The sequence below is a fragment of the Histomonas meleagridis genome (assembly GCF_020186115.1).
Source record: "Histomonas meleagridis strain 2922-C6/04-10x chromosome Unknown contig_1, whole genome shotgun sequence".
Classification (NCBI taxonomy): Eukaryota; Parabasalia; order Tritrichomonadida; family Dientamoebidae; genus Histomonas; species Histomonas meleagridis.
This window is the reverse complement of record NW_027150746.1, coordinates 1-26,532: the sequence shown is the minus strand read 5'-3', so window position 1 is coordinate 26,532 and position 26,532 is coordinate 1. Positions and strand designations below refer to the sequence as shown.

Here is a 26,532-nt window from a genome sequence, read left to right as displayed (position 1 = left end):
ATTGTTTGTATCTAATAATAAAAATATAATTTTACAAGGACCTGAAACATCGAAAACTTTAATAATTAATACTATTATGAATACATTATTAACTAATAAAGAAAAATTTGATTATAAATCATTAAATTTAACTTCATGTATTAAATCATCCGAATTATTACAAAATATAATTTCATTTTTACATCGACGTAAAAATAATGTTTTAAGTCCATTAAGTACTAATCAACAATTAATATTATTTTTAGATAATTTGAACTCGATTAAACCCGAAATATTTGGTTCTCAACCACCATTAGAATTAATAAGACAACTTATAGAAATTAATGGATTTTATGATACTAAAACATTAGAATTCCAACATATAAAAAATGTAACTTTTTTAAGTGCTATGGGTAATTTTGAAGGTGGTTTATATAATATTTCGGAAAGATTACTTAAACATTTTTATTTTATACATATTCCTAAATATAAAACTAATTCATTAATATATATATTGAAAACATTATATAATTTGAAATTAATTAATTATCCAAGTTATATTAAAGATACAATTAATTCAATAGTATTAGCTAATGTTGAATTTTATGAAAAATGTGTAAAAACTTTATTACCTATTCCTACTAAATTACATTATATATTTTCATTAAGGAATTTAATACGTGTATTAAAAGGGATTTTAATGGTTAAACCAAATAATATTAATAGTGATAATTCATTTGTTAAATTATGGTATCATGAAATGCAAAAAGAATTTCATGATCGATTTAATAATAAAGAAGATAGAGAATGGTTTAAAACTACAATTAATAAGTTAACATATAAATATTTTAAACTTAATTTCGAAAAAGAAAATGTTTTATATTATAACTTTGATAATGATTATAAAGAAGTTAATGAAACATTTGATAATTTCGTCACAAAATGTAATGAAAAATTAGAAGAATATAATAAAACTTCATTAAAGAAATTAGACATCGTTTTATTTAAAGAATCAATACAACATTTATTATCTTTATTAAGGATTTTATCAATGGATAATGGACATTGTTTATTAATTGGTATTAAATCTAGTGGAAGGAAATCATTAACAAATCTATCATTATTTATTATGGGATTAGAACAATTCGAAATACAAATTACTAAAGGTTATAATTTTAATGAATGGCATGATGATTTAAAGAAATTAATGATACAATGTGGACAAGATGATATTCCAACAGGTTTTGTTATATCTGATTCACAAATTATTAATAATTATCAACTTTCTGATATATCTATTTTATTAACACAAGGTGAAATTATAAATTTATTTGAACAAGATGAAATACAACAAATTCGTTCGAATATTATCCAAAAAGAAATTAGTTTTGATGAAGAACCTTGGGATTTATTTAAGAAACGAATTATTAAGAATTTACATATCATTTTAATATTTTCACCTTATTCAAAAGTATATAAAAACTCAATGTTATCATTTAGACCTATTCGGAATGAAACTATTATTGATTGGTATATGCCATGGTCGAATAATGCATTAAAAAGTATTGGTAATACTTTATTAATTAAAAACAATTTTAATGATTTAAATAAAATTATTAATATTTGTGTAAAAATTCATAAATCTGTTGAAGAAATTTCAACAAAATATTATAATGAAACTAATCGTTTTACTCCTTGTACACCTTCAAGATTCTTTGAATTAATATCCGAATTTAAGAACCAATATGAAAAACAAAAAGAAATTACTGAGAAGAAATATATTAAATATTCAACAGCAGTTGAAAAGATACAATTTACTAAGAAACAAGTAGAAGAATTACGATTAAAACTTGATAAAGATATACCTACATTAAAAAAGAAAAGAGAAGAAGTCAAAGTTATGTTAGAAGATTTACAAAACAAACAATTAGAAGTAAGTAAAACACGAGAAGAAGTTAAAGAACAAAGTTTAATAGCAGAGAATGAACAATTAAAAGCTAAAGAAATTAATGATATTGCACAAAATAAATTATTAGAAGCTCAACCTATTTTAGAATCAGCACAAAATGCAGTCGATAGTATTGATAAAGAATCATTAGTTAATATTAAACAACTTAAACAAATTCATCCAGTGTTAAAAGAAACTTTTGAAGCTATTTGTATTATATTTGGTAGACAACCTAAGAAAATAGAAAGTAATATTCCAGGAGTTAAAATCGATGATTATTGGCCAGAAACTTTAGTTTTATTAAATGATGTACAATTTATTAAAAACATTAAAAACTTTCAAGTCGAAAATTTGACTAAACAAACTATAGTTAAATTAAAGAAATATGTTGGAGCTAATCAACAACAAAGAAATGAAAAACTTCAAGCAGTTCAAAATGGTTATCAAGCAGTTGCTAATTTATATAAATGGGTTTGTGCTACTTATGATTATTGGTTTATATATCAAGATATATTACCATTAAAGAAAGAAGCTGATGAATCAATAAAAAAGTTAAAAATCACTGAAGAAAACTTAAAAGAAAAAAGAGATCATTTAAATTCGATTGAAGAACAATTAAATAATTTAATAAATCATGTTGAAAAAGAGAAACAAAATGAACAAGATTTAGCTAAAAGTGTAGAAAATACACAAATCAAATTAAATCGAGCAGAAAAAATCATTAATGGATTAAGTGGTGAAACTAAACGCATGAAAGAATGTTCTGAAAACTTATTAAAGTTAACAGATTATCATTTAGGTAATAGTTTATTAATATCAAGTTGTTTAACTTATTTAGGTTCTTATTCACCTAATTATCGATTAAACTTGATTAAAAAATGGAAAGAATTCTTAAACTTAGAAAATATTAATTTTAATGATAACTTTTCTATACAACAAATCTTAGGAAATGAACCAATAATTAGAGATTGGATTAATAAAGGTTTATATAATGATTCACGATCAATCGAAAATGCATTAATCATTGAAAACACAAATTCATTTCCTTTATTAATCGATCCACAATTAAATGGAACAAAATGGTTGCGTAATATTAAGAATAAATCATTAGTTATTTTACAGTTTAATCAAAATGATTTCTTACAACAAATTAAAAATTGTTTAAATAATGGTTTAGAAGTATTAATTGAAAATGTCGGATTAAAATTAGATCCTTTAATAGAACCAATATTATCACATGAAGTTATTTTTATAGATGGAACTAAAAAGATACAAATTGGAGGCGAATTAATAAATTATTCGGAAAAGTTTAAATTATATTTATCAACAAAATATCCAAATCCTCAATATTCACCTGAAATTTGTTCGAAAGTTTGTTTAATCGATTTTACAACTACACAAGAAGGATTAATAGATTTATTATTAAATAATTTAATCGAAGTAGAACAAGAAGATTTAGATCATAAAAGAATTCAATTAATGAATTCGAATGTTGAAAATATGAAAAAGCTTGAAAAAGTTGAAGAAGATATATTACAAATAGTATCTAATTCGAATGAAGATATACTTGAAGATAATAACGCTATTAATACATTAACAGATGCACAAAAAACTTCGAATTTAATATCTCAACAAATGAAAGACTCAATTGAAACAGAAAAACAAATTAATATATTCAAAGAAAAGTTTCATTCAGTTGCATTTCATTCATCAATTTTATATTTTTGTGCTTCCGATTTTTCGATTATTGATCCAATGTATCAATTCTCATTAAAATGGTTTATAAATATCTTTAAGACGTCAATAATACAAAGTGAACATCCGAATAATCATCAACAATTAATTGAAAAGATTAATAATTCAATATCGAAACAATTTTATCAAAACATTTCGAACTCATTATTCTCTAAACATAAATTATTATTTACAACTTTAATGACTATTCGATTATTATTAAGTAAACAAAAGATTACTTATAAAGAACTTTCATTCTTATTATCACCAAATCAACCTAAAAACCCAATAAAGAATTCATTTGATTGGTTACCTAATGACATTTGGTTGTTGTTGTTAACGTTAACTAATGTAAATCCAATATTTTCAAATATAATTAATGAAATTAAACAAAACGAAACAAAATGGAAAAAATATTTAATTACGAATAAACCTGAAAATTTCGATATTCCTTATTCATTAGAATTAAATGAATTCCAAAAGTTATTAATTTTAAGAGTATTCCATTCATATCGAATTCAAGAAGGATTACGTAAATTCATTAGTATTACACTTGGAGATGAATTTGTTTCTTCGCCATCATTAAATTTATTAAAGATATTTAAAGAATCTTCTCCTTTATCACCAATTATCTTTATTATTACACCTGGAATTGATCCATTACAAGAAATTATTAATGTCGCTACAACTTTAAGTCTTGAAAGATATATAAAAACTTATTCTTTAGGTAGAGGTAGAGGAAAAGGAGCTGAAGAGTTAATTAAAGATTCTTCTGAAAGAGGTTTTTGGGTTATATTACAAAATTGTCATTTATCACTTTCTTGGATGCCACAACTTGAAAACATTATAAATAATTTAGAAATAGATAAAGTTCATCAAAGATTTCGTTTATGTTTAGTAACTATGTCTTCTAAAGATTTCCCAATTGGAATTTTATATCAAAGTAATAAATTAATTTATGAAATTCCTAAAGGCTTAAATAAGAATATGTTAAGAAATTATAATAGTTTTAATGTGGATGAATATAATAATGAATTAAATATTACAGAAAAAATGTTGATATTCCAATTATCAATATTCCATTCAATTGTCTTGGAAAGATTACAATTTGGGACTTTAGGTTGGAATATTTCTTATGAGTTTAACCCAAGTGATTTTAATATATCCAAAAAACTTATTAAAACTTTCTTAAATGAAGTGAACAGTGAAATTCCTTACGAGGCCTTAACGTACGTCATAGGTGAACTGATTTACGGAGGCAGAGTTACCGATAGATTCGATAGGATTTTATTGATGTCACTTTTGAGACGATACTTTAACAAAGAAAAAATTAACTTACAGAAAAATTATCAAATCCCCAATTTTAATAATAACTTAGCTGATACTTTAGATGTATTAAATAAATGGCCTAAAAATACAAAGCCTGAAGATGTCGGGTTAGGCTTAAATGCTTCAACAATTATATCCAAAAATAACGTTTCATTAATATTTAACTCACTGATAGAAATACATCCAATTTTAATCTCTAATTCGAATAATAAATTATCTAAAGGTGAATTTCAATTAGATTTTATTGATGAATTATTGAATGATATTCCAAACTTATTTAATGTTCATAGCTTCACTAAAAGATTCGACCTTTCGGAAATATTAAATACAGTTTTGAATCATGAAATTTTATTATATAATAATTTATTGGAAATTATTAAAAATTCATTAATTAAACTAAAGAATGGATTAAAAGGTCTAATTGTCATTGATGAAGAATTAGAGTCATTTTCGAAAAAATTATTAGCAAATAAAGTACCAGATTTATGGTTAAATAATTCTTTTCCTTCGATTTTGAATTTAAAGGATTACTTGAAGGACCTAAAGCTACGAATTGATTTCTTAGATCAATGGATTAAGTTTGGACAACCATTTGTCTTTAAGTTAGGAGCTTTCTTTCATCCAGAAGAATTCCTAACCGCAATTTTACAGGTTTACGCCAGAAAACATTCAGTGCCTTTCGATACTTTACATTGGACGACAAAAGTGACGCAGTATGATAACGGCTTCCGAATTTCGGGTGCCCCAGAAGATGGAGTTTATATTGAAGGCTTATATATGGAAGGAGGTAAATGGGATATAACCTCAAATTCTTTAACAGAATGTGGACAACGTGAATTAATTTCGGTATTACCCGTTATACATTTATTACCAAGTGATCAACCAATGAAAAAATCTGAGGTTGCTGTTTTATATGAATGTCCTTTATATAGAACACAAAATAGAGGCTCTGGAGCTATTGGATTACCGAATTATTTAATGAGTTTATATATTCCTTCTCCAAAGCAAAACTTTGATCATTGGATTCAGAGGTCACTTGCTTGTTTTGTTACGATTTAATAAAAAATTATATTATAAAAATGTTTAAATATGTACAAGTTCAGTGACTTCGTTAGTATCATTTTCTAATACTAAATTGCTTCCGACGTTAAACATCAAGCTGTCACCTTTTGAGGCGGTCCAAATGCGACCGTTTTCATTAATAGTGATTCGACCGTTTAATATCTCATATCTGTGCGGACGGTTTTGAACGGTTATCTCGATTCTTGTCAATGGTTCTATCCTTAATTTAGGATGTTTTCGTTTTGGTTTGGGCGCTTCAATTGATGACAAAATATCTTTGGGTTCATGAAGCTTCATTTTCTTTTTTCTAATTGGTAAAGGTATTTCATCAATTTCATTTTCTTCACTATAAATCCTTGGTATACGTTTTAGTCTTGGTGATGTTTCACGAGGGGAAGTAACTGAAGGTATGTTTTCAAAGTTAGGCTCTTCTTCATGAACTTCTGGAATGGAATTTTGTATTGGTTGAAAAGTATCATTTAAAAATGTTAAGTTGCCTGAAAGACGAGAAATCCTTGGAGAAAACGCATGGAAATCAGTGTAATCATTTTCACATTTAGAAAAGTCAAACATTCGATTTGGATTCATATTAACTTTATCTCCTTCTAAAGCAGATGACAAATCTACTTCTGGTATTTCTTCTTCTTCAACAGTTGAAGTTTGGTGGAATTCGTTTTCAACATTTATTGGATTTTTATTTGGTGAAGGTGTAAGTTGAATTGCCTTTTTTCGAAACTCATTATAAAGTTTTTGTTGTATTGGAGAAAGCTTTCCTGGAGTTGTTGGTGATTTTGTCTTTTTTGGTTCAGGAGTATCTAAAAGGGAAGAATTTCCCGTTTTTGATACTTTAGGTGTTTCTATAGGGAAAGGAACAGGAAGTACTGATATTGATAAAGATGGTGAATGAGATTCATTTTCATTGATTGGAGCTGGTGTTTCCATGTTTGGACTCGGTAATCTATAGTAAGGAGAATTCGGTATGTTTGTCTTTGTGTCTGGATTTGTTGGAGTTAAGGTCCAACCCGAGAATGACGCAAGATCACTCATCAAAGAATTTAGCGCCAAAAACTGCGCCGTTTATTTTCAAATAAACCACTAAAATCGGCGGTTTTTATTCGGTTTCACTTTTTGAACGCGATTCTATTAAAACCGATCGAAAAGTGCTGCTAATTTTTTACAACCAGTTTTACTAAAATAACGTTTTTTTCGATAGAATGTATTCATGAAAAAAAATAAATTGGATGATAATGATGATACAAATGATTCAACTGATCCCAATGATATGGAAAAAGAATTTCATAAGGTCGTTCAAGATTTAATGACTGATAAATCATTGGAAAAATTTAGAGAAGAATATGAAAAACTTCATTCAGAACTTCTTAAATCACATGAAAAAAATGCGATATTGGTTGAAAAATGTAAGGCTTTAAACAGTGAAATTTTAGCTAATGCTAATAAAGTAAACACAATTATGAATTTATCAAAAGATGACCAAAAAACATTAATAAATTTACGTTTCGAATTTGAAAAAGCATGGAAATTAGTAGAAGCTTCTCAAGAACGAGAAGAAAAAACTAATGAGGTAATTGAAGGATTAAAACAAGAAATCAATTCACTTGCAAGAAGTATTGACGAAGGTAAACAACAACAATCAGATTTAACACTTCAAGAAATCCAAGATTCTGTTACATCTCTTAAGAAAGAAACTGAGACACAATCAATACAAATTAAATCTTTAACAAATGAAGTCACAAAAAACATACAATCTAAAGCTCAAATCTTAGAAAACACAAATTCATTAACTTTAGAAAACCAACAGTTAATTAGTGAGCTTGAAAAAGAGCAAAATAAAAACATTGAAATTTCCAAAGAAACAAATGAAACATATCAAACATTGTTAAATCTAAAAAACGAGAATTCGGATTTATTAAAAACATTTGATGATAATAAACAAAAGATTAAAGAACAAAAAGAGAAACTTTATGAAATAAAGTCGATATTAAACGAAGATGAAAATTATCAAAAAGCTTTAATTGATGAAAAAGAATTTAATTTACAAAACAAGAAAACAATACAAATAATTAAAGAAGACAAAGCGAAAGAAAATGATCAAAAACTAGAAGAAATAAACGAAATAAATGATATAATAAATCAAAAGAAAAAAGAAAAAGAAAATTTTCAGCAAAAACTTAAAGAAGAAAATGAAAACATTAAAAAGCAAAAGCAAGATTTAATAAACGAAAAGAAATTACATGAAAAAATAATAAATGAAAAATCCCAAAAGAGAAATGAACTTTCAACAAAACAAAATGAAATACATATATTAAAATCGAATAAACATTCGAAAGAATTACAAAACTCATCACTAAAACGTGAAATTGATTTAAATCGATATGAAAACAATAAAATCTCAACGAAAAAAGTCGAAGAAACAAAAGAAACAAAAACAACTGAATTACAATCATTAGTAGTTACAAATGAAATTGCGAAATTCGAAAAAAAAGAAATTGATGATAAGAATTTAATAAATAAAATAAACACTGAAATCGAAAATTATCAAACAAATACTGTAAATATAATTTCGAATCACAAACAAATAATTGAAGAAGTAAAAATTAAAGAACAACAAATCGATGAATTGAATTTAAATTTAACAAATTTAAAATCCCAAATTAATCATCAAAATGTTATACTAGAAACAATGCAAAACAATAGAGATATATGTAAAAGACAACTTGAAACTACAATTTCGGAAAACAATAAATTAAATGAATATAATATACAATTAGAAAATAATATAAAAAGTTTAAAAAATACAATTTTAGAAAAAGATAAAATGTATAAAGAAGAAAGAATGAATAGAAAGAAAATTAATAAATTAATAACAAAAACAGTAAAAAATAAAAAAGAAATCGAAATTAAAACAAAAGAATTCGACGATCAAACTACTGAACAACGTAACAAAATTCAACGAAATTTATACTTAATTAAGCAAGCTGAAATTGATTTAGTGAAACAAAAACAAATTAAAAAAGATTTGGAGTTCATTCACACTAATCTCAACATAGAAATATCTAAAAAAATGAAAGAGATTTCTGTTGTCAAATCGAAAATAGATACTTTAAACGGTCTAATATTAATCGGCGCGTCAAAATACAAAAAACAAATTGAAGTAATTCAAAACCTCAAAGAAAAAATTGAATATGAACTGAATGAAAGAAATAAACTACAGAATCATTCAAAACATTTCAAAGAACTTTGCTTTGAAAAAGTCAGAATTCAGAAGTCGATTTTGATGGAACAATGTAAGGGAAAAGCAATTCAAGAAGAAATGGATAGACCAATGAATGTTCACCCATGGCGTTTATTAGAAGGCTCAGATCCTGAATTATATCGTTTAATTCAAACAAGTATTAAATTAAGAGATCGAATTATGACTCAAATTAATTCAATTCAAAGATTAAAAATTTTAGAAGAAAGGTTAAAACTAAAGAACGATTCTTTATCGAAGCATGTGTTGAAAGGATATAATAATGATATTAAAGAAGAATATAAATATTGGAACAAAATTCTTCAACATAAAATATCACAACTCCATTCATACGAGAATAAATTAAACGAAAGAAAAGGTACAGTAAATGACCAAAAGGAACAAATCGATTTAATGAGATCTTTAATTCTTGACGAGAAATCTGAATATAATGAAGCCAAAAAGAAAGTTGACAATATTAGAGCAAGCACATCAGCAATAAATAACACAAAGAACATCTTAAAAGATTTACATTACGTTGGTGGTGGATTTGCTCTAAACTTGCCAAGGCAAACGCCGCCGCCGCTGCTGTCCGCTAAGTCTATGAGAGCGCCTAAAATTATTTTACCAAAAAGCGCTTCTTTGGTGCAGAAGAAAATTATACCATTGGGATGGAACCCTAAAAGAGCACCAATAAAACCATTTTTGCCCACTGTTTCACAAGGATAAAACAGTATTTGTTGTTTGTTATTTTTTGAATAAATAGAAACATATAAATTTTGCTATGGAAAATAAAAAAAGATTTTAAACAAGAAAAAAAAAGAAACATTATTTGAAAAATTAAAAGATGCATATCTGGTCGGACTACACCCTTAACGTACTCAGACAGAAATATGTTATCAAATCTTTGATTACTTATTTGGTTGATTGAGTTTTTCAGTGCCACGTGTCACTTTTAACCGTCGTCCGACTTTTTCTGTGGTTTATTTTTTACAACATTGAATTAAAAATATTTAAAATTGATTGATGGTATTTATTATTTTATATTCATTAGTTGGTGTAATAATAATATTGTTTATGAAGACATAGATTGAGAATATATATATATATGATTTGCATTTTGATTTGATTTATAAAAATATTTGAAATTAATGATTTATTTATTAATGATTTATTAATTTAATTTTAAAAAAAGAATATAAAATTTAATTAATTTATATTTTTATTTAATATTTTTATTGTTGTTCTTTTGTTTCTTTAGGTTCTTCCTTAGTTTCTTCTTTAGGTTCTTCTTTTTTCTCTGTATTTTCTGATTTAATTGCAGGTTTTTCTTCATTTTTACTACCAATAGCTTCAATACCACGTCTTAAAGACCATTCATTTTCAAATGCATCAATTTCATCTTCACCAACATTATGCCAAGTTTCTTTAGTTGTTTTCTTACCTTCTTTATCTACAACTTCATCTACTTGAACCCAACGATTACCAATTCTTTTAATTTTTAGAAATATATGTTTTATCACCATCATTAGTTTGTTCACGAATTTCTTCGAATTTTTTCATTACCATTAAAGTATCTTTGTGATGAATAAGTTCTATAATAATTTTGTGGAATATAATTTTCATTCTTTTTTAACAATCTTTTGTTGTGTTTCTTCTTTAGGTTTTTCTTCTTTTTGTTCCTTTTGTTCTTTCTCTTCTTTAGGTTTATCTTGTTCAATCATATTATTAAATTCTTCATCAAATGCATCAGCAAATAAGGAATTTAAACGATGTTCAAGATTATTAAAGTATCTATTCATCGCATTAAATGGATGATAAATCCTTATTGGTCTATATTCGAATGGATCATAAAATGGATCAGTAAAATAACCAAACATAATTAAAAAATGAAATTAAAGCTTAAATGTTCATTAGTTCAGAATTTAAATCACCACATTAATTGAATTTTTCAGGAATTAAATAACCGATCAAATAACTTTTTAAAAAAATATGTATCGTTGACTTTTGTATGGTTTATATTAGAAGAAAAAATGAAAGTGATGATAAAAAAGACCCCCCAATGTCATTTAAATAAAATTTTTAATTAATAAATATTAAGTATTAAGAATGTATAATAAAACATATTATTGAAGCGGCCATACCCGATTGGATACATCCAGCTCCATTTCGAACCTGGAAATTAAGCAATCGCGGGGCATATCAGTACTAGGCTGGGGAGACTTCCTGGGAACGTATGGTGCGGCTTCCTTTTTTATTTATTTTTACATTAATATAAAATTATATTTTTGATAATTAATTAATAAAAAATTGATAATTTAACTTGATAATGATTTATTTATTAATGATTTATTTATTAATGATTTATTAATTTAATTTTAGAAAAAGAATATAAAACTTCATTAATTTATATTTATAATTAATATTTTTATTGTTGTTCTTTTTGTTTCTTTAGGTTCTTCCTTAGTTTCTTCTTTAGGTTCTTCTTTTTTTCTCTGTATTTTCTGATTTAATTGCAGGTTTTTCTTCATTTTTACTACCAATAGCTTCAATACCACGTCTTAAAGACCATTCATTTTCAAATGCATCAATTTCATCTTCACCAACATTATGCCAAGTTTCTTTAGTTGTTTTCTTACCTTCTTTATCTACAACTTCATCTACTTGAACCCAACGATTACCAATTCTTTTAATTTTAGAAATATATGTTTTATCACCATCATTAGTTTGTTCACGAATTTCTTCGAATTTTTTCATTACCATTAAAGTATCTTTGTGATGAATAAGTTCTATAATAATTTTGTGGAATATAATTTTTCATTCTTTTTAACAATCTTTTTGTTGTGTTTCTTCTTTAGGTTTTTCTTCTTTTTGTTCCTTTTGTTCTTTCTCTTCTTTAGGTTTATCTTGTTCAATCATATTATTAAATTCTTCATCAAATGCATCAGCAAATAAGGAATTTAAACGATGTTCAAGATTATTAAAGTATCTATTCATCGCATTAAATGGATGATAAATCCTTATTGGTCTATATTCGAATGGATCATAAAATGGATCAGTAAAATAACCAAACATAATTAAAAAATGAAATTAAAGCTTAAATGTTCATTAGTTCAGAATTTAAATCACCACATTAATTGAATTTTTCAGGAATTAAATAACCGATCAAATAACTTTTAAAAAATATGTATCGTTGACTTTTGTATGGTTTATATTAGAAGAAAAATGAAAGTGATGATAAAAAAGACCCCCCAATGTCATTTAAATAAAATTTTAATTAATAAATATTAAGTATTAAGAATGTATAATAAAACATATTATTGAAGCGGCCATACCCGATTGGATACATCCAGCTCCATTTCGAACCTGGAAATTAAGCAATCGCGGGCCATATCAGTACTAGGCTGGGAGACTTCCTGGGAACGTATGGTGCTGCTTCCTTTTTTTATTTATTTTTACATTAATATAAAATTATATTTTGAATAATTAATTAATAAAAAATTAATAATTTAACTTGATAATGATTTATTTATTAATGATTTATTTATTAATGATTTATTAATTTAATTTTAAAAAAAGAATATAAAATTTAATTAATTTATATTTTTATTTAATATTTTTATTGTTGTTTTTTTTTTTTTTTCGGTTATTTTTTAGTTTTTTCTTTAGGTTCTTCTTTTTTTCTCTGTATTTTCTGATTTAATTGCAGGTTTTTCTTCATTTTTACTACCAATAGCTTCAATACCACGTCTTAAAGACCATTCATTTTCAAATGCATCAATTTCATCTTCACCAACATTATGCCAAGTTTCTTTAGTTGTTTTCTTACCTTCTTTATCTACAACTTCATCTACTTGAACCCAACGATTACCAATTCTTTTTAATTTTAGAAATATATGTTTTATCACCATCATTAGTTTGTTCACGAATTTCTTCGAATTTTTCATTACCATTAAAGTATCTTTGTGATGAATAAGTTCTATAATAATTTTGTGGAATATAATTTTCATTCTTTTTAACAATCTTTTGTTGTGTTTCTTCTTTAGGTTTTTCTTCTTTTTGTTCCTTTTGTTCTTTCTCTTCTTTAGGTTTATCTTGTTCAATCATATTATTAAATTCTTCATCAAATGCATCAGCAAATAAGGAATTTAAACGATGTTCAAGATTATTAAAGTATCTATTCATCGCATTAAATGGATGATAAATCCTTATTGGTCTATATTCGAATGGATCATAAAATGGATCAGTAAAATAACCAAACATAATTAAAAAATGAAATTAAAGCTTAAATGTTCATTAGTTCAGAATTTAAATCACCACATTAATTGAATTTTTCAGGAATTAAATAACCGATCAAATAACTTTTTAAAAAAATATGTATCGTTGACTTTTGTATGGTTTATATTAGAAGAAAAATGAAAGTGATGATAAAAAAAGACCCCCCAAGGCCATTAAAATAAAATTTAAATTAATAAATATTAAGTATTAAGAATGTATAATAAAACATATTATTGAAGCGGCCATACCCGATTGGATACATCCAGCTCCATTTCGAACCTGGAAATTAAGCAATCGCGGGCCATATCAGTACTAGGCTGGGAGACTTCCTGGGAACGTATGGTGCTGCTTCCTTTTTTATTTATTTTTACATTAATATAAAATTATATTTTGAATAATTAATTAATAAAAAATTAATAATTTAACTTGATAATGATTTATTTATTAATGATTTATTTATTAATGATTTATTAATTTAATTTTAAAAAAAGAATATAAAATTTAATTACTTTATATTTTTATTTAATATTTTTATTCTTGTTTTTTTTTTTTTTTTGGTTCTTTCTTAGTTTCTTCTTTAGGTTATTCTTTTTTTCTCTGTATTTTCTGATTTAATTGCAGGTTTTTCTTCATTTTTACTACCAATAGCTTCAATACCACGTCTTAAAGACCATTCATTTTCAAATGCATCAATTTCATCTTCACCAACATTATGCCAAGTTTCTTTAGTTGTTTTCTTACCTTCTTTATCTACAACTTCATCTACTTGAACCCAACGATTACCAATTCTTTTAATTTTAGAAATATATGTTTTATCACCATCATTAGTTTGTTCACGAATTTCTTCGAATTTTTTCATTACCATTAAAGTATCTTTGTGATGAATAAGTTCTATAATAATTTTGTGGAATATAATTTTCATTCTTTTTAACAATCTTTTGTTGTGTTTCTTCTTTAGGTTTTTCTTCTTTTTGTTCCTTTTGTTCTTTCTCTTCTTTAGGTTTATCTTGTTCAATCATATTATTAAATTCTTCATCAAATGCATCAGCAAATAAGGAATTTAAACGATGTTCAAGATTATTAAAGTATCTATTCATCGCATTAAATGGATGATAAATCCTTATTGGTCTATATTCGAATGGATCATAAAATGGATCAGTAAAATAACCAAACATAATTAAAAAATGAAATTAAAGCTTAAATGTTCATTAGTTCAGAATTTAAATCACCACATTAATTGAATTTTTCAGGAATTAAATAACCGATCAAATAACTTTTAAAAAATATGTATCGTTGACTTTTGTATGGTTTCTATTAGAAGAAAGATGAAAGTGATGATAAAAAAGCCCCCCCAACGTCATCTAAATAACATTTTTAATTAATAAATATTAAGTATTAAGAATGTATAATAAAACATATTATTGAAGCGGCCATACCCGATTGGATACATCCAGCTCCATTTCGAACCTGGAAATTAAGCAATCGCGGGCCATATCAGTACTAGGCTGGGAGACTTCCTGGGAACGTATGGTGCTGCTTCCTTTTTTATTTATTTTTACATTAATATAAAAATTATATTTTGAATAATTAATTAATAAAAAATTAATAATTTAACTTGATAATGATTTATTTATTAATGATTTATTTATTAATGATTTATTAATTTAATTTTAAAAAAAGAATATAAAATTTAATTAATTTATATTTTTATTTAATATTTTTATTGTTGTTCTTTTGTTTCTTTAGGTTCTTCCTTAGTTTCTTCTTTAGGTTCTTCTTTTTTCTCTGTATTTTCTGATTTAATTGCAGGTTTTTCTTCATTTTTACTACCAATAGCTTCAATACCACGTCTTAAAGACCATTCATTTTCAAATGCATCAATTTCATCTTCACCAACATTATGCCAAGTTTCTTTAGTTGTTTTCTTACCTTCTTTATCTACAACTTCATCTACTTGAACCCAACGATTACCAATTCTTTTAATTTTAGAAATATATGTTTTATCACCATCATTAGTTTGTTCACGAATTTCTTCGAATTTTTCATTACCATTAAAGTATCTTTGTGATGAATAAGTTCTATAATAATTTTGTGGAATATAATTTTCATTCTTTTTAACAATCTTTTGTTGTGTTTCTTCTTTAGGTTTTTTTTTTTTTTGTTCCTTTTGTTCTTTCTCTTCTTTAGGTTTATCTTGTTCAATCATATTATTAAATTCTTCATCAAATGCATCAGCAAATAAGGAATTTAAACGATGTTCAAGATTATTAAAGTATCTATTCATCGCATTAAATGGATGATAAATCCTTATTGGTCTATATTCGAATGGATCATAAAATGGATCAGTAAAATAACCAAACATAATTAAAAAATGAAATTAAAGCTTAAATGTTCATTAGTTCAGAATTTAAATCACCACATTAATTGAATTTTTCAGGAATTAAATAACCGATCAAATAACTTTTAAAAAATATGTATCGTTGACTTTTGTATGGTTTATATTAGAAGAAAAATGAAAGTGATGATAAAAAAGACCCCCCAATGTCATTTAAATAAAATTTTTAATTAATAAATATTAAGTATTAAGAATGTATAATAAAACATATTATTGAAGCGGCCATACCCGATTGGATACATCCAGCTCCATTTCGAACCTGGAAATTAAGCAATCGCGGGCCATATCAGTACTAGGCTGGGAGACTTCCTGGGAACGTATGGTGCTGCTTCCTTTTTTATTTATTTTTACATTAATATAAAATTATATTTTGAATAATTAATTAATAAAAAATTAATAATTTAACTTGATAATGATTTATTTATTAATGATTTATTTATTAATGATTTATTAATTTAATTTTAAAAAAAGAATATAAAATTTTAATTAATTTATATTTTTATTTAATATTTTTATTGTTGTTCTTTTTGTTTCTTTAGGTTCTTCCTTAGTTTCTTCTTTAGGTTCTTCTTTTTTTCTCTGTATTTTCTGATTTAATTGCAGGTTTTTCTTCATTTTTACTACCAATAGCTTCAATACCACGTCTTAAAGACCATTCATTTTCAAATGCATCAATTTCATCTTCACCAACATTATGCCAAGTTTCTTTAGTTGTTTTCTTACCTTCTTTATCTACAACTTCATCTACTTGAACCCAACGATTACCAATTCTTTTAATTTTAGAAATATATGTTTTATCACCATCATTAGTTTGTTCACGAATTTCTTCGAATTTTTCATTACCATTAAAAGTATCTTTGTGATGAATAAGTTCTATAATAATTTTGTGGAATATAATTTTCATTCTTTTTAACAATCTTTTGTTGTGTTTCTTCTTTAGGTTTTTCTTCTTTTTGTTCCTTTTGTTCTTTCTCTTCTTTAGGTTTATCTTGTTCAATCATATTATTAAATTCTTCATCAAATGCATCAGCAAATAAGGAATTTAAACGATGTTCAAGATTATTAAAGTATCTATTCATCGCATTAAATGGATGATAAATCCTTATTGGTCTATATTCGAATGGATCATAAAATGGATCAGTAAAATAACCAAACATAATTAAAAAATGAAATTAAAGCTTAAATGTTCATTAGTTCAGAATTTAAATCACCACATTAATTGAATTTTTCAGGAATTAAATAACCGATCAAATAACTTTTTAAAAAAATATGTATCGTTGACTTTTGTATGGTTTATATTAGAAGAAAAAATGAAAGTGATGATAAAAAAAGACCCCCCAATGTCATTTAAATAAAATTTTTAATTAATAAATATTAAGTATTAAGAATGTATAATAAAACATATTATTGAAGCGGCCATACCCGATTGGATACATCCAGCTCCATTTCGAACCTGGAAATTAAGCAATCGCGGGCCATATCAGTACTAGGCTGGGAGACTTCCTGGGAACGTATGGTGCTGCTTCCTTTTTTATTTATTTTTACATTAATATAAAATTATATTTTGAATAATTAATTAATAAAAAATTAATAATTTAACTTGATAATGATTTATTTATTAATGATTTATTTATTAATGATTTATTAATTTAATTTTAAAAAAAGAATATAAAATCGATTACCAATTCTTTTAATTTTTAGAAATATATGTTTTATCACCATCATTAGTTTGTTCACGAATTTCTTCGAATTTTTCATTACCATTAAAAGTATCTTTGTGATGAATAAGTTCTATAATAATTTTGTGGAATATAATTTTCATTCTTTTTAACAATCTTTTGTTGTGTTTCTTCTTTAGGTTTTTCTTCTTTTTGTTCCTTTTGTTCTTTCTCTTCTTTAGGTTTATCTTGTTCAATCATATTATTAAATTCTTCATCAAATGCATCAGCAAATAAGGAATTTAAACGATGTTCAAGATTATTAAAGTATCTATTCATCGCATTAAATGGATGATAAATCCTTATTGGTCTATATTCGAATGGATCATAAAATGGATCAGTAAAATAACCAAACATAATTAAAAAATGAAATTAAAGCTTAAATGTTCATTAGTTCAGAATTTAAATCACCACATTAATTGAATTTTTCAGGAATTAAATAACCGATCAAATAACTTTTTAAAAAAATATGTATCGTTGACTTTTGTATGGTTTATATTAGAAGAAAAATGAAAGTGATGATAAAAAAGACCCCCCCAATGTCATTTAAATAAAAATTTTTAATTAATAAATATTAAGTATTAAGAATGTATAATAAAACATATTATTGAAGCGGCCATACCCGATTGGATACATCCAGCTCCATTTCGAACCTGGAAATTAAGCAATCGCGGGCCATATCAGTACTAGGCTGGGAGACTTCCTGGGAACGTATGGTGCTGCTTCCTTTTTTATTTATTTTTACATTAATATAAAATTATATTTTGAATAATTAATTAATAAAAAATTAATAATTTAACTTGATAATGATTTATTTATTAATGATTTATTTATTAATGATTTATTAATTTAATTTTAAAAAAAGAATATAAAATTTTAATTATTTTCTATGTTTATTTAATATTTTTTATTGTTGTTCTTTTGTTTCTTTAGGTTCTTCCTTAGTTTCTTCTTTAGGTTCTTCTTTTTTTCTCTGTATTTTCTGATTTAATTGCAGGTTTTTCTTCATTTTTACTACCAATAGCTTCAATACCACGTCTTAAAGACCATTCATTTTCAAATGCATCAATTTCATCTTCACCAACATTATGCCAAGTTTCTTTAGTTGTTTTCTTACCTTCTTTATCTACAACTTCATCTACTTGAACCCAACGATTACCAATTCTTTTAATTTTAGAAATATATGTTTTATCACCATCATTAGTTTGTTCACGAATTTCTTCGAATTTTTCATTACCATTAAAGTATCTTTGTGATGAATAAGTTCTATAATAATTTTGTGGAATATAATTTTCATTCTTTTTAACAATCTTTTGTTGTGTTTCTTCTTTAGGTTTTTCTTCTTTTTGTTCCTTTTGTTCTTTCTCTTCTTTAGGTTTATCTTGTTCAATCATATTATTAAATTCTTCATCAAATGCATCAGCAAATAAGGAATTTAAACGATGTTCAAGATTATTAAAGTATCTATTCATCGCATTAAATGGATGATAAATCCTTATTGGTCTATATTCGAATGGATCATAAAATGGATCAGTAAAATAACCAAACATAATTAAAAAATGAAATTAAAGCTTAAATGTTCATTAGTTCAGAATTTAAATCACCACATTAATTGAATTTTTCAGGAATTAAATAACCGATCAAATAACTTTTAAAAAATATGTATCGTTGACTTTTGTATGGTTTATATTAGAAGAAAAATGAAAGTGATGATAAAAAAGACCCCCCAATGTCATTTAAATAAAATTTTTAATTAATAAATATTAAGTATTAAGAATGTATAATAAAACATATTATTGAAGCGGCCATACCCGATTGGATACATCCAGCTCCATTTCGAACCTGGAAATTAAGCAATCGCGGGCCATATCAGTACTAGGCTGGGAGACTTCCTGGGAACGTATGGTGCTGCTTCCTTTTTTTTTTTTTTTTTACATTTTTATAAAATTATATTTTGAATAATTAATTAATAAAAAATTAATAATTTAACTTGATAATGATTTATTTATTAATGATTTATTTATTAATTATTTTTTTATTTAATTTTAAAAAAAAGAATATAAAAATTTAATTAATTTATATTTTTATTTAATATTTTTTATTGTTGTTCTTTTGTTTCTTTAGGTTCTTCCTTAGTTTCTTCTTTAGGTTCTTCTTTTTTTCTCTGTATTTTCTGATTTAATTGCAGGTTTTTCTTCATTTTTACTACCAATAGCTTCAATACCACGTCTTAAAGACCATTCATTTTCAAATGCATCAATTTCATCTTCACCAACATTATGCCAAGTTTCTTTAGTTGTTTTCTTACCTTCTTTATCTACAACTTCATCTACTTGAACCCAACGATTACCAATTCTTTTAATTTTAGAAATATATGTTTTATCACCATCATTAGTTTGTTCACGAATTTCTTCGAATTTTTCATTACCATTAAAGTATCTTTGTGATGAATAAGTTCTATAATAATTTTGTGGAATATAATTTTCATTCTTTTTAACAATCTTTTGTTGTGTTTCTTCTTTAGGTTTTTCTTCTTTTTGTTCCTTTTGTTCTTTCTCTTCTTTAGGTTTATCTTGTTCAATCATATTATTAAATTCTTCATCAAATGCATCAGCAAATAAGGAATTTAAACGATGTTCAAGATTATTAAAGTATCTATTCATCGCATTAAATGGATGATAAATCCTTATTGGTCTATATTCGAATGGATCATAAAATGGATCAGTAAAATAACCAAACATAATTAAAAAATGAAATTAAAGCTTAAATGTTCATTAGTTCAGAATTTAAATCACCACATTAATTGAATTTTTCAGGAATTAAATAACCGATCAAATAACTTTTAAAAAATATGTATCGTTGACTTTTGTATGGTTTATATTAGAAGAAAAATGAAAGTGATGATAAAAAAGACCCCCCAATGTCATTTAAATAAAATTTTTTAATTAATAAATATTAAGTATTAAGAATGTATAATAAAACATATTATTGAAGCGGCCATACCCGATTGGATACATCCAGCTCCATTTCGAACCTGGAAATTAAGCAATCGCGGGCCATATCAGTACTAGGCTGGGAGACTTCCTGGGAACGTATGGTGCTGCTTCCTTTTTTATTTATTTTTACATTAATATAAAATTATATTTTGAATAATTAATTAATAAAAAATTAATAATTTAACTTGATAATGATTTATTTATTAATGATTTATTTATTAATGATTTATTAATTTAATTTTAAAAAAAGAATATAAAATTTTAATTAATTTATATTTTTATTTAATATTTTTTATTGTTGTTCTTTTGTTTCTTTAGGTTCTTCCTTAGTTTCTTCTTTAGGTTCTTCTTTTTTTCTCTGTATTTTCTGATTTAATTGCAGGTTTTTCTTCATTTTTACTACCAATAGCTTCAATACCACGTCTTAAAGACCATTCATTTTCAAATGCATCAATTTCATCTTCACCAACATTATGCCAAGTTTCTTTAGTTGTTTTCTTACCTTCTTTATCTACAACTTCATCTACTTGAACCCAACGATTACCAATTCTTTTAATTTTAGAAATATATGTTTTATCACCATCATTAGTTTGTTCACGAATTTCTTCGAATTTTTCATTACCATTAAAGTATCTTTGTGATGAATAAGTTCTATAATAATTTTGTGGAATATAATTTTCATTCTTTTTAACAATCTTTTGTTGTGTTTCTTCTTTAGGTTTTTCTTCTTTTTGTTCCTTTTGTTCTTTCTCTTCTTTAGGTTTATCTTGTTCAATCATATTATTAAATTCTTCATCAAATGCATCAGCAAATAAGGAATTTAAACGATGTTCAAGATTATTAAAGTATCTATTCATCGCATTAAATGGATGATAAATCCTTATTGGTCTATATTCGAATGGATCATAAAATGGATCAGTAAAATAACCAAACATAATTAAAAAATGAAATTAAAGCTTAAATGTTCATTAGTTCAGAATTTAAATCACCACATTAATTGAATTTTTCAGGAATTAAATAACCGATCAAATAACTTTTAAAAAATATGTATCGTTGACTTTTGTATGGTTTATATTAGAAGAAAAATGAAAGTGATGATAAAAAAGACCCCCCCAATGTCATTTAAATAAAAGTTTTAATTAATAAATATTAAGTATTAAGAATGTATAATAAAACATATTATTGAAGCGGCCATACCCGATTGGATACATCCAGCTCCATTTCGAACCTGGAAATTAAGCAATCGCGGGCCATATCAGTACTAGGCTGGGAGACTTCCTGGGAACGTATGGTGCTGCTTCCTTTTTTATTTATTTTTACATTAATATAAAATTATATTTTGAATAATTAATTAATAAAAAATTAATAATTTAACTTGATAATGATTTATTTATTAATGATTTATTTATTAATGATTTATTAATTTAATTTTAAAAAAAGAATATAAAACTTTTTCTCTGTATTTTCTGATTTAATTGCAGGTTTTTCTTCATTTTTACTACCAATAGCTTCAATACCACGTCTTAAAGACCATTCATTTTCAAATGCATCAATTTCATCTTCACCAACATTATGCCAAGTTTCTTTAGTTGTTTTCTTACCTTCTTTATCTACAACTTCATCTACTTGAACCCAACGATTACCAATTCTTTTAATTTTAGAAATATATGTTTTATCACCATCATTAGTTTGTTCACGAATTTCTTCGAATTTTTCATTACCATTAAAGTATCTTTGTGATGAATAAGTTCTATAATAATTTTGTGGAATATAATTTTCATTCTTTTTAACAATCTTTTGTTGTGTTTCTTCTTTAGGTTTTTCTTCTTTTTGTTCCTTTTGTTCTTTCTCTTCTTTAGGTTTATCTTGTTCAATCATATTATTAAATTCTTCATCAAATGCATCAGCAAATAAGGAATTTAAACGATGTTCAAGATTATTAAAGTATCTATTCATCGCATTAAATGGATGATAAATCCTTATTGGTCTATATTCGAATGGATCATAAAATGGATCAGTAAAATAACCAAACATAATTAAAAAATGAAATTAAAGCTTAAATGTTCATTAGTTCAGAATTTAAATCACCACATTAATTGAATTTTTCAGGAATTAAATAACCGATCAAATAACTTTTGAAAAAAATATGTATCGTTGACTTTTGTATGGTTTATATTAGAAGAAAAATGAAAGTGATGATAAAAAAAGACCCCCCCAATGTCATTTAAATAAAATTTTTAATTAATAAATATTAAGTATTAAGAATGTATAATAAAACATATTATTGAAGCGGCCATACCCGATTGGATACATCCAGCTCCATTTCGAACCTGGAAATTAAGCAATCGCGGGCCATATCAGTACTAGGCTGGGAGACTTCCTGGGAACGTATGGTGCTGCTTCCTTTTTTATTTATTTTTACATTAATATAAAATTATATTTTGAATAATTAATTAATAAAAAATTAATAATTTAACTTGATAATGATTTATTTATTAATGATTTATTTATTAATGATTTATTAATTTAATTTTAAAAAAAGAATATAAAATTTTAATTAATTTATATTTTTATTTAATATTTTTTATTGTTGTTCTTTTGTTTCTTTAGGTTCTTCCTTAGTTTCTTCTTTAGGTTCTTCTTTTTTTCTCTGTATTTTCTGATTTAATTGCAGGTTTTTCTTCATTTTTACTACCAATAGCTTCAATACCACGTCTTAAAGACCATTCATTTTCAAATGCATCAATTTCATCTTCACCAACATTATGCCAAGTTTCTTTAGTTGTTTTCTTACCTTCTTTATCTACAACTTCATCTACTTGAACCCAACGATTACCAATTCTTTTAATTTTAGAAATATATGTTTTATCACCATCATTAGTTTGTTCACGAATTTCTTCGAATTTTTTCATTACCATTAAAGTATCTTTGTGATGAATAAGTTCTATAATAATTTTGTGGAATATAATTTTCATTCTTTTTAACAATCTTTTGTTGTGTTTCTTCTTTAGGTTTTTCTTCTTTTTGTTCCTTTTGTTCTTTCTCTTCTTTAGGTTTATCTTGTTCAATCATATTATTAAATTCTTCATCAAATGCATCAGCAAATAAGGAATTTAAACGATGTTCAAGATTATTAAAGTATCTATTCATCGCATTAAATGGATGATAAATCCTTATTGGTCTATATTCGAATGGATCATAAAATGGATCAGTAAAATAACCAAACATAATTAAAAAATGAAATTAAAGCTTAAATGTTCATTAGTTCAGAATTTAAATCACCACATTAATTGAATTTTTCAGGAATTAAATAACCGATCAAATAACTTTTAAAAAATATGTATCGTTGACTTTTGTATGGTTTATATTAGAAGAAAAATGAAAGTGATGATAAAAAAGACCCCCCCAATGTCATTTAAATAAAATTTTAATTAATAAATATTAAGTATTAAGAATGTATAATAAAACATATTATTGAAGCGGCCATACCCGATTGGATACATCCAGCTCCATTTCGAACCTGGAAATTAAGCAATCGCGGGCCATATCAGTACTAGGCTGGGAGACTTCCTGGGAACGTATGGTGCTGCTTCCTTTTTTATTTATTTTTACATTAATATAAAATTATATTTTGAATAATTAATTAATAAAAAATTAATAATTTAACTTGATAATGATTTATTTATTAATGATTTATTTATTAATGATTTATTAATTTAATTTTAAAAAAAGAATATAAAATTTAATTAATTTATATTTTTATTTAATATTTTTATTGTTGTTCTTTTGTTTCTTTAGGTTCTTCCTTAGTTTCTTCTTTAGGTTCTTCTTTTTTCTCTGTATTTTCTGATTTAATTGCAGGTTTTTCTTCATTTTTACTACCAATAGCTTCAATACCACGTCTTAAAGACCATTCATTTTCAAATGCATCAATTTCATCTTCACCAACATTATGCCAAGTTTCTTTAGTTGTTTTCTTACCTTCTTTATCTACAACTTCATCTACTTGAACCCAACGATTACCAATTCTTTTAATTTTAGAAATATATGTTTTATCACCATCATTAGTTTGTTCACGAATTTCTTCGAATTTTTCATTACCATTAAAGTATCTTTGTGATGAATAAGTTCTATAATAATTTTGTGGAATATAATTTTCATTCTTTTTAACAATCTTTTGTTGTGTTTCTTCTTTAGGTTTTTCTTCTTTTTGTTCCTTTTGTTCTTTCTCTTCTTTAGGTTTATCTTGTTCAATCATATTATTAAATTCTTCATCAAATGCATCAGCAAATAAGGAATTTAAACGATGTTCAAGATTATTAAAGTATCTATTCATCGCATTAAATGGATGATAAATCCTTATTGGTCTATATTCGAATGGATCATAAAATGGATCAGTAAAATAACCAAACATAATTAAAAAATGAAATTAAAGCTTAAATGTTCATTAGTTCAGAATTTAAATCACCACATTAATTGAATTTTTCAGGAATTAAATAACCGATCAAATAACTTTTAAAAAAATATGTATCGTTGACTTTTGTATGGTTTATATTAGAAGAAAAAATGAAAGTGATGATAAAAAAGACCCCCAATGTCATTTAAATAAAATTTTTAATTAATAAATATTAAGTATTAAGAATGTATAATAAAAACATATTATTGCAGCGGCCATACCCGATTGGATACATCCAGCTCCATTTCGAACCTGGAAATTAAGCAATAGCGGGCCATATCAGTACTAGGCTGGGAAACTTCCTGGGAACGTATGGTGCTGCTTGTCTTTTTAGTTGTTTTTACATTAATATAAAATTATATTTTGAATAATTAATTAATAAAAAATTAATAATTTAACTTGATAATGATTTATTTATTAATGATTTATTTATTAATGATTTATTAATTTAATTTTAAAAAAAAGAATATAAAATTTAATTAATTTATATTTTTATTTAATATTTTTATTGTTGTTCTTTTGTTTCTTTAGGTTCTTCCTTAGTTTCTTCTTTAGGTTCTTCTTTTTTCTCTGTATTTTCTGATTTAATTGCAGGTTTTTCTTCATTTTTTTTTTTTTTTGCTTCAATACCACGTCTTAAAGACCATTCATTTTCAAATGCATCAATTTCATCTTCACCAACATTATGCCAAGTTTCTTTAGTTGTTTTCTTACCTTCTTTATCTACAACTTCATCTACTTGAACCCAACGATTACCAATTCTTTTAATTTTAGAAATATATGTTTTATCACCATCATTAGTTTGTTCACGAATTTCTTCGAATTTTTCATTACCATTAAAGTATCTTTGTGATGAATAAGTTCTATAATAATTTTGTGGAATATAATTTTCATTCTTTTTAACAATCTTTTGTTGTGTTTCTTCTTTAGGTTTTTCTTCTTTTTGTTCCTTTTGTTCTTTCTCTTCTTTAGGTTTATCTTGTTCAATCATATTATTAAATTCTTCATCAAATGCATCAGCAAATAAGGAATTTAAACGATGTTCAAGATTATTAAAGTATCTATTCATCGCATTAAATGGATGATAAATCCTTATTGGTCTATATTCGAATGGATCATAAAATGGATCAGTAAAATAACCAAACATAATTAAAAAATGAAATTAAAGCTTAAATGTTCATTAGTTCAGAATTTAAATCACCACATTAATTGAATTTTTCAGGAATTAAATAACCGATCAAATAACTTTTAAAAAATATGTATCGTTGACTTTTGTATGGTTTATATTAGAAGAAAAATGAAAGTGATGATAAAAAGACCCCCCCAATGTCATTTAAATAAAATTTTAATTAATAAATATTAAGTATTAAGAATGTATAATAAAACA

General features: G+C 24.9%; 12 protein-coding genes across 12 annotated transcripts; all 12 read right to left on the bottom strand.

Moving 5' to 3' along the window:
• Positions 1–6,073: 6,073 nt before the first annotated feature.
• Positions 6,074–7,099, bottom strand: GO595_000012 (uncharacterized protein; the record flags this gene model as incomplete). Its single annotated transcript, XM_067913969.1, has 1 exon — positions 6,074–7,099. The coding sequence occupies one exon, from the start codon at positions 7,097–7,099 to the stop codon at positions 6,074–6,076; it is 1,026 nt and encodes a 341-aa protein (XP_067779467.1).
• A 3,438-nt stretch (positions 7,100–10,537) lies between these two features.
• On the bottom strand, positions 10,538–10,831 carry GO595_000011 (cysteine protease; the record flags this gene model as incomplete). The annotated part of the gene is made up of 1 exon (XM_067913723.1): positions 10,538–10,831. One exon carries the CDS (start codon positions 10,829–10,831, stop codon positions 10,538–10,540), a length of 294 nt encoding a protein of 97 aa, XP_067779466.1.
• Positions 10,832–11,777: 946 nt separating this feature from the next.
• Positions 11,778–12,059, bottom strand: GO595_000010 (cysteine protease; the record flags this gene model as incomplete). Its single annotated transcript, XM_067912614.1, has 1 exon — positions 11,778–12,059. The coding sequence occupies one exon, from the start codon at positions 12,057–12,059 to the stop codon at positions 11,778–11,780; it is 282 nt and encodes a 93-aa protein (XP_067779465.1).
• Positions 12,060–14,157: 2,098 nt separating this feature from the next.
• Positions 14,158–14,439, bottom strand: GO595_000009 (cysteine protease; the record flags this gene model as incomplete). The annotated part of the gene is made up of 1 exon (XM_067922622.1): positions 14,158–14,439. The coding sequence occupies one exon, from the start codon at positions 14,437–14,439 to the stop codon at positions 14,158–14,160; it is 282 nt and encodes a 93-aa protein (XP_067779464.1).
• An 861-nt stretch (positions 14,440–15,300) lies between these two features.
• Positions 15,301–15,942, bottom strand: GO595_000008 (cysteine protease; the record flags this gene model as incomplete). Its single annotated transcript, XM_067921512.1, has 1 exon — positions 15,301–15,942. One exon carries the CDS (start codon positions 15,940–15,942, stop codon positions 15,301–15,303), a length of 642 nt encoding a protein of 213 aa, XP_067779463.1.
• A 2,704-nt stretch (positions 15,943–18,646) lies between these two features.
• On the bottom strand, positions 18,647–19,243 carry GO595_000007 (cysteine protease; the record flags this gene model as incomplete). The annotated part of the gene is made up of 1 exon (XM_067920404.1): positions 18,647–19,243. One exon carries the CDS (start codon positions 19,241–19,243, stop codon positions 18,647–18,649), a length of 597 nt encoding a protein of 198 aa, XP_067779462.1.
• A 594-nt stretch (positions 19,244–19,837) lies between these two features.
• On the bottom strand, positions 19,838–20,434 carry GO595_000006 (cysteine protease; the record flags this gene model as incomplete). The annotated part of the gene is made up of 1 exon (XM_067919295.1): positions 19,838–20,434. The coding sequence occupies one exon, from the start codon at positions 20,432–20,434 to the stop codon at positions 19,838–19,840; it is 597 nt and encodes a 198-aa protein (XP_067779461.1).
• A 593-nt stretch (positions 20,435–21,027) lies between these two features.
• GO595_000005 (cysteine protease) lies at positions 21,028–21,624 on the bottom strand (the record flags this gene model as incomplete). Its single annotated transcript, XM_067918187.1, has 1 exon — positions 21,028–21,624. One exon carries the CDS (start codon positions 21,622–21,624, stop codon positions 21,028–21,030), a length of 597 nt encoding a protein of 198 aa, XP_067779460.1.
• Positions 21,625–22,108: 484 nt separating this feature from the next.
• GO595_000004 (cysteine protease) lies at positions 22,109–22,723 on the bottom strand (the record flags this gene model as incomplete). Its single annotated transcript, XM_067917077.1, has 1 exon — positions 22,109–22,723. One exon carries the CDS (start codon positions 22,721–22,723, stop codon positions 22,109–22,111), a length of 615 nt encoding a protein of 204 aa, XP_067779459.1.
• A 596-nt stretch (positions 22,724–23,319) lies between these two features.
• On the bottom strand, positions 23,320–23,601 carry GO595_000003 (cysteine protease; the record flags this gene model as incomplete). Its single annotated transcript, XM_067915966.1, has 1 exon — positions 23,320–23,601. The coding sequence occupies one exon, from the start codon at positions 23,599–23,601 to the stop codon at positions 23,320–23,322; it is 282 nt and encodes a 93-aa protein (XP_067779458.1).
• An 860-nt stretch (positions 23,602–24,461) lies between these two features.
• GO595_000002 (cysteine protease) lies at positions 24,462–25,103 on the bottom strand (the record flags this gene model as incomplete). The annotated part of the gene is made up of 1 exon (XM_067914856.1): positions 24,462–25,103. The coding sequence occupies one exon, from the start codon at positions 25,101–25,103 to the stop codon at positions 24,462–24,464; it is 642 nt and encodes a 213-aa protein (XP_067779457.1).
• Positions 25,104–25,650: 547 nt separating this feature from the next.
• GO595_000001 (cysteine protease) lies at positions 25,651–26,292 on the bottom strand (the record flags this gene model as incomplete). The annotated part of the gene is made up of 1 exon (XM_067912613.1): positions 25,651–26,292. The coding sequence occupies one exon, from the start codon at positions 26,290–26,292 to the stop codon at positions 25,651–25,653; it is 642 nt and encodes a 213-aa protein (XP_067779456.1).
• Positions 26,293–26,532: the final 240 nt, after the last annotated feature.